This window comes from Paroedura picta, chromosome 7, assembly GCF_049243985.1.
Source record: "Paroedura picta isolate Pp20150507F chromosome 7, Ppicta_v3.0, whole genome shotgun sequence".
In the NCBI taxonomy this organism is placed as follows: domain Eukaryota; kingdom Metazoa; phylum Chordata; class Lepidosauria; order Squamata; family Gekkonidae; genus Paroedura; species Paroedura picta.
Genome location: NC_135375.1, coordinates 69,344,084 through 69,357,991, shown reverse-complemented (window position 1 = coordinate 69,357,991; position 13,908 = coordinate 69,344,084). Strand labels below are relative to the sequence as shown.

At 42.3% G+C, this 13,908-nt stretch overlaps 1 protein-coding gene across 7 annotated transcripts in view; it reads right to left on the bottom strand.

The window, feature by feature from the left end:
• The window catches only part of TRPM6 (transient receptor potential cation channel subfamily M member 6), a 94,176-nt gene that overhangs the window by 78,904 nt on the left and 1,364 nt on the right, over positions 1-13,908 (bottom strand). For 6 of the 7 annotated variants that reach the window (XR_013232549.1, XR_013232548.1, XM_077344769.1 and 3 more), the window contains exons 2-3: positions 4,722-4,801; positions 2,923-2,961 (exon numbers count right to left, since the gene is read on the bottom strand). Coding sequence is in view for 5 of the 7 variants with exons in the window: in XM_077344769.1 (XP_077200884.1) it covers positions 2,923-2,961; positions 4,722-4,801 (119 nt within the window). In the remaining 2 variants the exon portion in view is untranslated. Of the gene's footprint in view, positions 1-2,922; positions 2,962-4,721; positions 4,802-8,527; positions 8,690-13,908 lie in introns of those variants that run through there. The other variant, XM_077344765.1, reaches the window with a different exon arrangement.

Genomic DNA, 13,908 nt, shown 5'->3' with positions numbered 1-13,908 from the left:
CCCCATTGCCTGCTTCGGGTGGGATGGACACTCGGAGGGGCCAATCAGATTGGCCCCTCCGAGTTTTTATCCCGGACCGGTCCCACCCTAACTCCTCCCCACTACCCCTTACTCTTTTATTCAGTCCGTGGTGCCCGTGTACAGATTATAGTTGCCTCAAGTTTTTCAGAAACCCAAGTAATCTGTGGGTTTTCCCAAATGTCTAGAGATACTTCTACAATCGTATTAAAATTATAACCAAATTTCTGTTAAAACTCAATCACTCATCATAAGGAACTTTTCTTAATCCTTCTGGTATTTCCCACAGCATTAGTCAAACTAGAAATTTTCAATACCACTGCTATTTATATAGCATGCTAGTATATGTGACAAGTCTCTTTTCCACATGAGAAAAAGCCGAGAAGGCACTTGTCCAACAGGAGGCTAATCCCTGCTTCCACATGACATTGGCACTGGCCTGGCCCTAGCATGCTTTAGGCCCTCCATTGCCCCATGTTTCCACATCCCTTTTTTTTTTACCCCAGGGGCCAACAGGGCCTATCCCAGTGCAGGCCCATGTGGAAGGGGAAGAGTCAGGCCTTCCAGGCCCAGCTCCTCCCCCTCCTCCAACATCCTGGATGGGACAGAAAATGCCCCAGTCATGGAGGTGTGGTGTCAACTGGGATATTTTTAAAATTTTCACAAGGGTGGGATTGTATAATAACACAATTATACAATCCCACCTTTGTGGGGGGGGATTAAAACAAGTTGTTCTTGTTTATATATCATGTTGAAAAACATCATTAACTGTGTATCTATCTATCTACCTACCTACCTACCCACCTACCTACCTGTAAGCACTACCAATTTAGATGTTTCTAACAGACTCAGTGCGAGTTCAAAGAAAAGTTAGACAAATATATACAGAGGGACAAGGGACAGTAAAATGTGGAATGCTCCAACCTTTCACTAGAAAGGTCAGGCTGAGAGTCTGTAACTCATCCACGACCCCTCCAGAAAGAATTCCATGGTTGGCCAGTGACTTTAGCCAAGATCTCTACCATTTTAGGCCAGTATTCTGTGCCACAGTTTTTCTTTAAGGCTAGATCAGCTGTTGGAAACCTCTGTCATACAAAGAGGACAGGAGCATACCAGATCATTTTGTTTAGTGCACAGGACCAGTTCACCCAACCAAACTGGGATGAATTTCAGAAATGTTAGCAGCACCTCTGAGCCAACAAAATGGAAAAAGGAATGGGTATTCCTTAAGGCCAACATTACATCATGGGCCCCTGCATCCCACAGTCAGATCTGAGAAAAACCCCTGAGGAGCTGGCTGTTGTGCTGTATTTCTGTTTGCTCCCATTGGCCCATTATGCACGGCCGCCGAAACGGCGATTTCGGGTCACATGGAAAACGCGGAGGGGGAAGACGCGACGCATACCGGTTATACACGGGGCGGGGCGCGACGGCGGCAAAACCCAGAGTAACCGATTATGCACGCGCCGATCCGGGCGCCGCTTCTGGTTGCGCCCCGCTCACCCGGAAGCTGCGCTTTCTTCCGCGTTTCACTGACGCGGCTTTTTCGGCGGCATGCACCGAAGCTGCAGCCGGTTGCAGCCGGCTCCGTGCGTTATCCGTGATTTTAGTCGCCGCCATTCCACCCCGAATGTGCGCTAAAACCCCCGTGCATAATGGGTCATTGTGTCTCCCAAAGTACAACATTTCTCTTTCTGTCCACTTTTGTGTGTTAGTACAGCATCATCTTTTCTTTTCTTTTTCTGGGCTCAGGCAAAAGAAGGTTGCCCACCCTACATTAGACCAATTGACAACTTTGCAAATACCCATATTAGACATTATCTATCTTTGATATTCAATAATAGATCCCTATTAGATCAGGTCCCTAGAATGCAGCATACAACTTATAGCCTTTGGCAGGATTTCTAGTAAACAGGGGTGACTCTAGAAAACCTAGTTTGAGATGGCAACAAGCAGTAATAGGAGAACACATATTTTATTGCCCTAAGTTAACTATTTATTGAATTAACATTTGCTTGACATTTTAAAATAAGTATTAGTCTCATGCTCAGAGACAGGGCCAGGCTCATCTTGCATACTGAAGCAGTCCTGTTCTCCACCACTACTATCCAGGGCCTAGTCTGCATACAATAGATAATGCACTTTCAATGTGCTTTCGCGGCTGGATTTTCCTGTGCAGAACAGGAAAATCTACTTCTAAAGTGCACTGAAAGTGCATTATCTCATGTGTGCAGACTAGGCCCAGGACCATGTTGCAAGAAAACGCAGTGCCAGCAAACCAACTTGCTGGGGGAGATTGCTTGAAATTCCTGTTTACCACCACACATGCTGCACATGGGCAAACTCAGCTTGAGCTGCAGTGGACCAGACAGAAGCAGCTTGAACAGAAAGAGACAAACAGCACGACCACCCCCCACATGTGCTCCAAATGATGTCACTTTACTGTGTGGCATCCAGGACACGTTCTCTACCCAAGGTACCAAGACAGGCTTCATTAAGATACAGGCAGCACTGTTGGGGCTGGCCCAGTAGAACATTAATTTTTACCTCCCGTTTTGTTTGTCAGTACCCAGCTTCTTTGTAAGCAGATGTTATGGAATTTGGGACACTCAGAACAAAACAGTTTTCTTCTCCTGAGCTGGATGCTCAGCTTGGCCTGGCTAGAACAGCTGTGGCCTCTGCTGTCTGTTGGGATGGGGAATAAATGTCAATGAATGAATTTTCTTAGGTTTTCTAAAGTCCATGCTACAGCACAGACTTTTAATATAGTGCTATTGAAAGGTGAGAGTGCAAAAATGATAACAGTAACTCTGTCAGCAGCTTCCTGAAATATACACAATGGATTAATTATTAGGCAATGCCTTAATGATGATAAGTACAACCTGGCACTGAATGTAGCCTTACCGGATTAAGTTTTGGCAGATTTGACATCCAGCAGGACATCTGAGTGAAATAGAAACAAAAAAAGCATTACTGAAATATGCCTGTTTTTTCTACAATGACTCCATTAATAAAATATTTTATATACAGCTTAGCGATGATATCTGAATAGGTGGCTGTAGATGCACTGCTGCACAATTCTCCCCACCCCTCCAAAATCATTGGCAGTGTTAGCTTTGACAGCACACCCCACTTGTTTGGAAAAGAGAATAGAAAGGCACAGCCTATAGTCATTCAAACAGCTGATATCCCAACCCTGCACATGGATAGTTCTAATCCATTCACTGCACCTGCTGTCCTAGCTACAACATTTGTTTGGGTTGTCTTTGTCTTAATAACATGCAGCAGCCTCCTACATGCCGCAGCAGCCTGCTTCCCTGCACTGAAATAGACAGGGCTATCTGGCTCCAATTCATTAAACAGTCTGCTGCATAATTATATATTGGATAACCTCCATCAATCAACTGGAATAGCTTTATTTTAGTGCACAACGAATGCAGTAGTAAAGATTGGATCACACTTTTCTTTCAATGGCTCCTTGTTCTGCAGTACTTTTTCTGTAAAGGTAACAAACCATACAATAATGGTTCAGGAAGGCACTTTCTACAGGAAAAGGGATTATGGGCCATACCACTGTGTCTAAGACGTGCTATCTGTTTGCCTCATGTTATCCTGCAACTACTGTTTCATTCTCTACTGATGTTAATAAAATTAACTTTCTACTGATTTTTCTGTACTGCATCTGCACTCTGGTGGAACGAGCTCCCTGAGGAGATCAGAGCCCTGCCCGAACTTCCACCGTTCCGCAGGGCCTGCAAGAGGGAGCTCTTCCACCAGGCATTTGCTTGAGGCCGACCGACTCAGAACACCTGCTGGTCCCCCCAGATGCCCCCCCATGACTGAAAGAATTAACCTCCCAATGTTACTGTTAATTGTTATTTATATTATAAATATGGTTTTGTAATCTTTTTGATGCTTTATTGAAAGTTGCTTTGATGTTATAGTCTGTATAATGTTCCATTTAAGTTATATAATGTTCAGTGGAAACCGCCCCGAGCTGCAAAGAAATGGGCGGCATAGAAATCTAAACAAACAAACAAACAAATAAATAAAATTACTTTGTCTCTGCATGCACAGAACAACAGTTAGGGAGCCACTGCAGTTCTGCGCTAATACCAGCAGCTTCTCCAGGCCCAGTGGTTCTGGACTCTGGCGACCACTGCAGTCCTGGACTTGGAACTGGAGAATAGTGGCAGCTGCTGCATCCACAATCACAGCAAAGGACAACAGCTGCTGCTCTGTGGCTGAAGCAGCAGTGTGCATACTTCTTGACTGGGACTGCAGTAGTTGCCAGCTGCTTGTAGCCACTGTAGGCCCACCTGCAGCAGAGAAGGATGCCAGCCACTTCTCCAGACACTGACTGCTTATCTCCAGATGCTAAAGATCAGTTTACTTGGAGAAAATTGATGGTTTGTTAGGGTGGACTCTTGCAACACTGTACCCTACTGAAGTGGCTGTCCTCCCCAGGCTCCATCCTCAATCTCCAAGAGTTTTTAAATCTACATCTAGCAATCGTAACCCCTTATTCCCACTGCTGCCTAGGGGAGTTCTGGCAACCCTAGAAGTTACAGTTCTTTTATTCACCAGAGTTCACTGGTATGGAATATAAACAAATGCTGTAAATAATTATTAAAATATGACTCTGAAGTCCTTAATGATATTTATAATCCCTTATACAGTTAAGCCAAAAGGAAAACTAGTACCTGTGTGGATCTCTGGAACTTGGTATGATCTTTACACACTCTCTTTTACAAAAGATATCTTCAATCCAAGATTTCTGGGACTGAACAGAAATACCATATCTCAAAAAGTAATAAGCAATAAATAATTATTTATAGTATCTGTTTGTGAGATCTGCACAACGCACCTTCCTGTCTTTTAATGGTTATACATTAATGAAGAAATGAGAATATTGTGAGCAAGACAATCTGTTTCTGTTGTGTTGTGATAGCTGAAGTTTATTTTATTGATGAGGTTCAGAAACTTATCCTATTAGGGATAAGTCAGTCACTAGGCTAACTAAACCCCCTGTAGATGAAATAAAAAAAGCAGAGAAGAATGAGAAAAGAAAAATGGGGGGCAGAGGGAAAGCTGAGCTGAGGCTGTAAGGATGGCAAAATAAAAGCTATGTTAAGAATTTAGCCTTGTGGTTTCTCTTCTCCTGCATCAGGCGACAAAAGTTCCTTCTAGAGAATGTTTTAGAATAGTTCACACCCAACTGACCTCTGGAGTTTAGAATTCTCTTTCAGTGACTTGAGGTTAAAGATAGGGGGAAAAGCTTTCAAGCTTTCTGAGAGCAGATGAATTCCTTTAAGATAAGGAAGAAAATGCTGATCTGGCCAGATTTGCCCTTACTTGAGATGACATGGCATTAATTGGCATTAATTATGATTCCCATTATAGCCTACTGACACATTTTTTTAAAGAAATAGTATTACGATGTGGACCCCCTACTTTGCTCAATGTTCTCCAAACTAAAAGGGGAAAGCTGCTAATGTCAATGGCAAAATGGTAGCAATCAGGTAGCAAGCAGGGGTTCAGTCTGGGAGAAGAGAAAGGCAAGGGAGAAAATACAGGAAGTTCAGGAAGAGAATGCAAGGGCTGCAAAGAGACTGGGGGGAGGGGGAGACAGGAGGGCACAAGAGGGAAGGGCACGGGAGGCAGCCAGAGCAAATGGGAGGGAAATAGGAAACTGAATGGGGAGGATGACAATGAAGAGGGAGTGGGATTTCCCTTCCTGAAGTCCATGCAGGCTCCCATTTGTTATTTGGGTTGCCAGCAGCAACTAGGGATCTGGCATTACAACTGATCTCCAGGCTACAAAGGAAGGAAATGGTTGCTTTGGTGGGTGGATGCTGTGGCATTAGATCCTACTGACATCCCTCCTCTCCCCAACTCCAGATTCCACCTCCAAAATGTTCACAAATTTCCCAAAAAGGGGTTAACAAACTATTGTTAACATTGATAACTATCTTGTGCAATATAGAACAGTGCTGGTTTGGCGGCTGATGGCAACGACGTTTCTTACTAAAAATAATATTGTGTTAACAACAGATGCTGCTCTCCCATTTAGCAACTGTAATCTAGAAAGAAGTCAGTGTGGCAACCAAAGAATCTTGTTTAAATTTCTTCTTCTTCATCATCATCATCATCATCATCATCAACCTTTAGTGGCATTCCCACTAGCGCACATTTGAGATTGACCTCTGGTTACTATTATAGCCAAAACAATTTTTAAAAATGAGCCAAGTAGCAAAACAGGTGGTAGCAAACCCATAACTGGAGTTATTCTATCATAACTACAAATAACTTTGTCCACTTTGGAAACCCTGTAAAAGCAGCAGGCTCAGAAGGCAAGTATTTCTTGATCAACATTTTTTCAGTCATCGAAAGCTTAATGCTGTCCTTAATTTGGCCTTTCGGGAATACAGCCCAGCAAGCCAGCAGCTGGAATGTCTATAGTCACCCTGTGTAATTTGTATAATCTGGTTTTGTGGCATTGTTCATAGTATGTCTACTGTTTTTTGCATTGTTTTGTAAATAGCCTTGAATCTCTGCAGGAAAGAAATGAAGCAAAATATATAATTATTCTACAAAATGCATGCTTGGACAAGTATCAACCCCCCCCCCCCCCCACACACACACACACACTGAGCTAGCATGGTTATATCTGAGTTATTGTACATGTAACGCAGTGTTATCTTCTATAATAAAATGTCAGTGAACAGACCTGAAGAGCAACATGAGCCACTGACTCTTTGATTAATGAATACTCAGTGGAGCATCTAACATTTCATGTTCTTCATTGCCTTGTTCACAAGAATTCTGTTTCTTGGTTGGATTATAGTTTAACTAGCAGTTCATTTACTTTTCAATAAAGTATTCCTTTGTTGTCACATTTCAGGATTTACCACTTAATCCATACTCCTCAAGGTTCCATCGCCATCCCCTTAGGGTCATATTGAACAGTTCATCTTTGCGCTGGCCAGTTCTGGCATTCGGGTCACCCACAACAAGACAAGGTTCCTGTAAGAATTTTATTTGAATCCCTGCAATATAATTCCCCAAAATGTCCCACTGTGATTCTGTGTAAGTTTTCCTTCTTTATGGTGGAAGGTAAACGTTCATCAGGATCAGGGGTTGATTACTGGATACATGTAAAGACACTGCCAAGTTTTGGAAACAGGGTAGTCGTTTTTCCACTTTAACTTCTTTCTTGTTTTGTACTAGACAGGTTAACTGCCTCCCTTTGATCAATCCCTAGTTTTGACAGTGTGCAGAGTACAGAGCTATATCCTTGCATGCCCAAGTTTTATGCAATAATATATCAAATGATTTTTTAAAAATATATCCGGTTCCATCCTAGCTCTATATGATCCGTCCTAGCTCTATATGATTCACTATGGTAATATGAACTATTGGTTATACCACAGCTTCATCCACTACCTATAAAAAAATCTACCTCATTTCCAGGTACACAAACATTAGAGTACACTACTTAAGGGGAAAGTTCTCTTGAACTGCATTACACTCTGGAACACTTCAGTTCAACTCAACAAACTCTTTCAGTAACAATTCCTTTAAATGAACATTGTGAACTGGCAACAACCCAACTGAGGCCAAGGATGGCCCACTGAACCGAATATTTGATTTCTAAGTGGGAAATCAAGTCTCACCCACAGACCACTGACTGGTGGAGGCAATTGACAGGTGTCAGGATTAATAAGGGCAATAAAAGCACTATCTTGTAGAAATGAAAAATAATACAATCCTACAAGCACTTCTGCCAATTGACTGGCAAATAACTTGAACACCAAAATGATAAGGAAATATCACATAAAACTATCCACAATGTGAATACAATTGGAGCTCTCCTTGCTATAGAAAGAAAAAGTGGGGAAGTAGCCTCAGGGGGGCACCATCTCTTGTTGCCTCATAATTTTAAGGTATAGGCACTATTGGTCGGCAACCTTATGGAAATTAATTGCTGAAGAGTGGAACCTGGAAGTCTGTTTTAAAGCATTGCTTCTTCCCTACTGACAGAGAATAAAACACCGCATTTTGCAGTTTTAGAACACTGCTGTCTTTGACTGTCCGCTTTAATAGAAAAACCCATGCATGGTGTCATCCGTCTTTCCTCTCCCTTTATAGACACGGGTAAATATATATGCAAACTATAACTAATCACTTTTTAATGACTGAAACCACAGAACTAGAAACAAACCAACGTGTGCCCCACCTTCACCAAACAACTACAATCACAGTCAGGCTTATGTGGCAGCTTCTAAACTCATCACTTCCTTTTTGGCTTTGGCCAATGTACAAAGCGATAAATCTGGCAAAGAGCTAAATTAGAACCTGCAATAAAGTGAAGCAAAGATTCTGCAATATTTCTTCAAATGTTCTTTATCCATCTGGAATGAATATAAGACGCAACATGTTACATTGACATGCTAGGAGTTCATGCACCAGCTCAGTGACCCACACAGATCTGCCTACAACTTTTTACCTTTACTTGAACCTTCATCTTGTTCTGCTGTCTTTCTCTTCCTTCTTGGTTAAAGCTCTGCTTGCAAGCCAACAGTTTTGTACTCTTCCATCTTTGCTAGTCCCTGAAACACTTGCAGGAATCACAGCATAGGAAGGAGGAAAGAAGAGATATTCAAGCAAAGCATACCTTGCTTGATCCTTGGACCACACATACCAGATGGATGGTTAATGTTCCACTTCCCTCTATCAGTAACTGGCAGCTTCTTTATGGCTTAGGTGCCTCCTCAGAGAATTCTGCCAGTTACATAACAAGGCTCTTATACAATACTTAAGCAATAGGTGGGCGGGCAGATGGATACAGTTCAACTACCCATAGCAGAAAGAACTACCAAACCGAATGGGTGCTTTTCCACCTCGTGCAAAATGCCTTCCAATTTCCCACTATTCTCAGGTTAACCATTGAATAATGGAAAGCAGTGAATCCCCAATTTAATTATACTCTCAGTACATAAATATTTTTCTCTACCCTGAATCTATTGTTATCAACTTCATTGGCTACCTCCAAGTTATAGGATTACAGGAGAGGGAGATAAAGTTCTCTGTATCCACTTCCTGTAGCCCATGTACAATTTTATAAAACTATATCATGTTTCCCCTTAATCCACTTAGTTCCCCCCCGCCCTAAACTGAAAAGCCCCAGAATGTTTAGCCTTTCCTCACTGACAGCGGGCTTCAACTCTTCTTGGCTGCCCTTCTCTGTCTTTGTGATGTCCTTACAAAACTGGAAGCAGTACTCCAGATCAGTCTGCAACAAACAGTTAAATAGATGCTTCACAATATTCACTATTTTATTTTTATCTTGCTTTGTTAATAATCCTAAGTGTGAAGTTTGCCTATTTTTTCCCCACTGGCTAGAGTTGCCAGGTGATGCCTGGAGACTTCCTGGAATTATAACTGATCTCCAGAGTGGAGGGATCAGTCTCCCTGGAGACAATGGCTGCTTTGGAGGGTGGACTCTATACCCCACTGACATTCCATCCCAGGCTCCATCACCAAACCTCCATGAGCGTCCCAACTTAGAGTTGGCAGCCCTATCACACAGAGTCAACATTTGCATCAAGCCATCCACTACTCCTCTGAGCTCTCTTTCCCTGACAATGAGTTTAGACCCCCATCAGAATATATTTAAATTTAGGATTAGGATTTTTTGTACCCATGTGTATCACTTCACATTTAATCTACATTGATCTTCATTTGCTGTGTTGCTGCTCACTCATCCAATTGAGAGGGATCCTCCTGGAGCAATACACTTCGATACTCACTAGCCTAAATACATTGATATCTTATGCATCTTGGCTTCCGCCCTGCTCACCCTCAACTCCCAGTCATTTACAAATTAAACAGCACCAGTCCCAATGCTGAATACTTGCAAGAACGGTCCATTTATTTCCACTCTCTCTTCCTGTCATTTAACTATTTTTTAATCCGCAAGAGACCACATCTTCTTACTCTCCCTCGGATAAAAATATTTTAAATAAATGAAAATCCTATGACAGCTAAGATGACTCAGGAGTTGTTGCTAAGGGACTTTGGCAAAAGTCTTTTTGAAGTCCTAGTATGTAATGCCAAACACATGCTTGCTTGAATTTCTCAGAGAACTGCAAAACGTTGGTGAAGAATTTAGGTTTGCTGAAGTCATGAAGATTTCCCCACAGCAGCTTTTGTTCTTCTGTGTCTTTTGAGTTCCTCTATCTACTAGTTTACCTGAAACAGATGTTTGGCTAACTGGCATGTAGTTTTTAGGAGCTCCAGATTTAAACTGGTATAACATTTGTTACCTTCCAGTCTTTCAATATAGAGGCTGATTTTAGTGGTAGGTTACGTTTACTGGTGAGTTAAGAATTCGAGTTCCTGAAGTGTGGGCTATTCAGACTTTGCAAGTCTCAGAACCTCTGTGATTTCCTCAGAGGCTTTGGACATGGGCGCTTTCCACGTTGGGGTTTTAGAACCGTGGGCATCATGGCCCAGCTTCCACACTACACTTCCAAACCACAACTTCTGTGGCTTCGTTTTTAAAGCCAGAGGAAAGAAAAACCTCTAATTCAAAATAGCATGGTGGGTAGTTAGTTGGGGGAGCAGTTGGAGCTTAGCATCAACCCTAAAAACAGTTACATCTTTGGCATTCCCTATGTCCCTATGCATGGCTCCCCCCCCCCCATTTAACAACAAAGTCATGGCTTGGGTTTGAGGAAGCGGGGAGGATTCTTGGTTGCCAGTTCTGCATCAATGTAGCATGCAGGAAGTGCAATGCCAGCAGCAAGAAGCAAGGGATTGGCCATTTGGATGCTGTGCCCACAGGCCTCCATCCCACTCACTGCTAGGGTGGTTCTGCACTTACCTTTTCCCCCCGTTATCAATCCTTCTGAATTCAGATCGATCTGAACCTGAGTCTTCTGCTTTTGCTTTTCCCAAATTGAAATACACTGCATTCTACACTCAATTGTGTGTCTGCTCTCGCCTTTCCGCTTGACTGGGTAAGCTAAAGGGGAGAGGGGAGAAGGGAGAGGGGAGAGGAGGGGTGGTTGTGAAGCTCTAGCTGAGATTGAAGGAGCACAAGGCTACAGAGGCATTTTCCCCTGCTGTTTGTCTCCTGACTCTCCAGCCAAAGCAAGCGGGGGTGGGGTGAGGGTGGGGAATGTAGCACGAGGTTGCTCATTTATTTTTATTTTCCTGAATGAGTGTGTGTGTGTGTGTGGGGGGGTGATAATAAGGGGGGAAAGACAATACAAAATGCAAATCTCAGCACATAGAAGTGTGGGCATTTGGACAAGAGCACAGTCACTTGAAAAATGAGGGCAGAAATATGTCTTGCAAGGGAATGGCAACTGGAAACCAGCAGTCTTTGAACTGACTCTCTGACCAATCAGCGACAGATTACTGCACTATGTCAGCATCAGGAGAACGTTAATTTGGCAAACAGCAGAGATCTACACTTAATACTGGGGCTTTCAGAGTTTTCCCAAATGTAGCGAGTTATATCTGCTCCTGGATATTGTGCGGGAAAGGTAGTGTCACCGCAGATCAATCACAGATGTTGCAGGGGGAAAATTTACAGCGCTAAATATCAAGATGGAAATGGAATAATGTGTAGATTACATTTTTTAAATTCAGGATCACTGGGGATAAAAAGTCCAGTACAGATTCAGCCCTATTTTCACAGCAGTGCCAGCTTTTCCTCACTCCTGTGTAGATCCAGCCTGAGAAAAAAGAAACCAAACAGAAAGGGCAATATCCCTTTGGTATCATTTGCCTTTGTTGTTTGGCAGTGTTTATCAATGTAAAGATGTAGTAATGTTTAAGACCTAGACTTTATTGACAATTCCAGCAGCTCAATTTTGAAATGCAGGAAGCAGCAGTAAGACTCTTTGACTACCAGCAAATAGCCTTTCCCTTCCCAGTGAAGGGCAGTTCAGTTTTTGCAAACTAAAATCAGCACACATGCACTGGAAAGTAAACCCGTAGCCTGCTTCTACTATATATGTGAAATAGAGGCAAGTATATTACAAATCAATATAGATGCTAAATCGTATGTTCAGTGATGGGCGTGTACTACCTCTGCATTGCTGACAGCAGAAAAACCAAACCTTAGTGCAGAGAGTAGTATAATTTCTACATGTTCAAAAGGTGGTTTAGTTGGTGTATAGCCAATCCACCACCCACAAGAAACCAGCCCCAATTAGCTATTTCTCATCTATAATTAGGCAGAAAGGTCTTCCAAGCAAGAGAGTACCCTGCCATTTTGTATCACTATTACATACCCATATTCTTGTAGAGAGATTTTGGCTTCCTTGTGCTCTGAATTAATGACCCTTGAGAGTTACTGAAATCTTACTTACTAGCAGCCCCCCCCCCCCACATTTCCATGGAATGTGATTTATGGCAATGTAATAGATATGCCTATCATACTCTCTACAGACACTCTACACAAAACCACTGTTAATTCTGTATTCAGCTACACTAGAACAAAAAAGATTGTGTCAGTTGCTGGCTTCTTCTTGCAGACCCCAACAGTCCCATTCAGATGTTTCAGCTGAGGGCACAATCACAGTAGGAAAAGGAGAAATAAGACATCATCACAGTAGGTCCCTCCTCTGCATACATACTGGATCCAATAGGGGTAGACACTCTTTTCATTTAATAATGATCAGCATGTGATGAACGGCATGGGACCAGTGGGAGTGGTCTTTTTGTGACATTGATTGTACCAACAAACATCTGAATAGCTCAATTTTCCCTTCTGTAAACTGATAGCTACACTATAGAAAGCATTAATAACTGCTCAAAGCACAAGTCACAGTGACTTTATGTACCCAAAGAACAGAAGCTTTTCCTTGAGTCTGTTTATCACCCCCCCACACACACTCAATACCCCCCCCCCCGCCTCTGCTTTTCAGTACTACAGGTTCTGAAGAAAATATTCAAGTTCTCATACCTTTTCCCCTGATGGAATAGTAAAGGAAAATGGGTTGGCTGGCAGAGATGGCTTTGGTAATTCCACACACAAACACACTAAACCCACCAAAAAAAAACAACAACTGTATGTTTAATTTTGCTTTAAAGTTTTTAAATCTTGGATGCGCCTTTGAGTCCTTCAAGTAGGGAAATGAGGGGAAAAGCTTTATAATTATAAACTAAAATATAATACACAACTGCTTCCACCATACGTTCCTTCCACTCAAACACTTCCCAATGCTACTTGGGGTTAATAAAAACAAACACAATCCAATGGGTAGGGGATAGTGTCCAACAGTAATTTCAGCAGGGAACCTCTGCAATGTCCCTTATGAACAATCAATACAGGACTGGACCCAACAGTGGAACAAAGTTTGCAGAAAGGACCTTTCCCAATCCCTCCTTTAAGGAGAGTGATTTTCTGCAATAGGACTTGGAACTGACCAAGCCCCCACCCACCCCCACCCCTCAATCTTTCCACAAATACAAAGTATGCTCCTACTGTGACAGACCTTCTTTGGCTCTAACCCATAGAAATGTACACCTTCAGTCACTGGTCGATTTTTTTTTTGTCAAACTAAGTAACTAAAATTTTTCACTCAAACAATGACTGGATCAATTACCTAGTAGAAACTGTAGCCACATAAAAATTGCATCGTTCACACAAGTATGGTCATTTGAGGAATACAAGTGATTACTTCCAAGTGCAGGCAAAGCTTTGCAGGTATATATGCAGATCTGAGCTAGACAGCTGACAGAAGATATTTTGTCTTTGCCATCACAGATGGGCAATTAATTAATAGAATTCTTTTTGAGTGGATCAGCTGCAGTTTTTCCATACTTCTTGGACTATCCTCTTATAATCTCTATAATCTCTTATAATCTCAA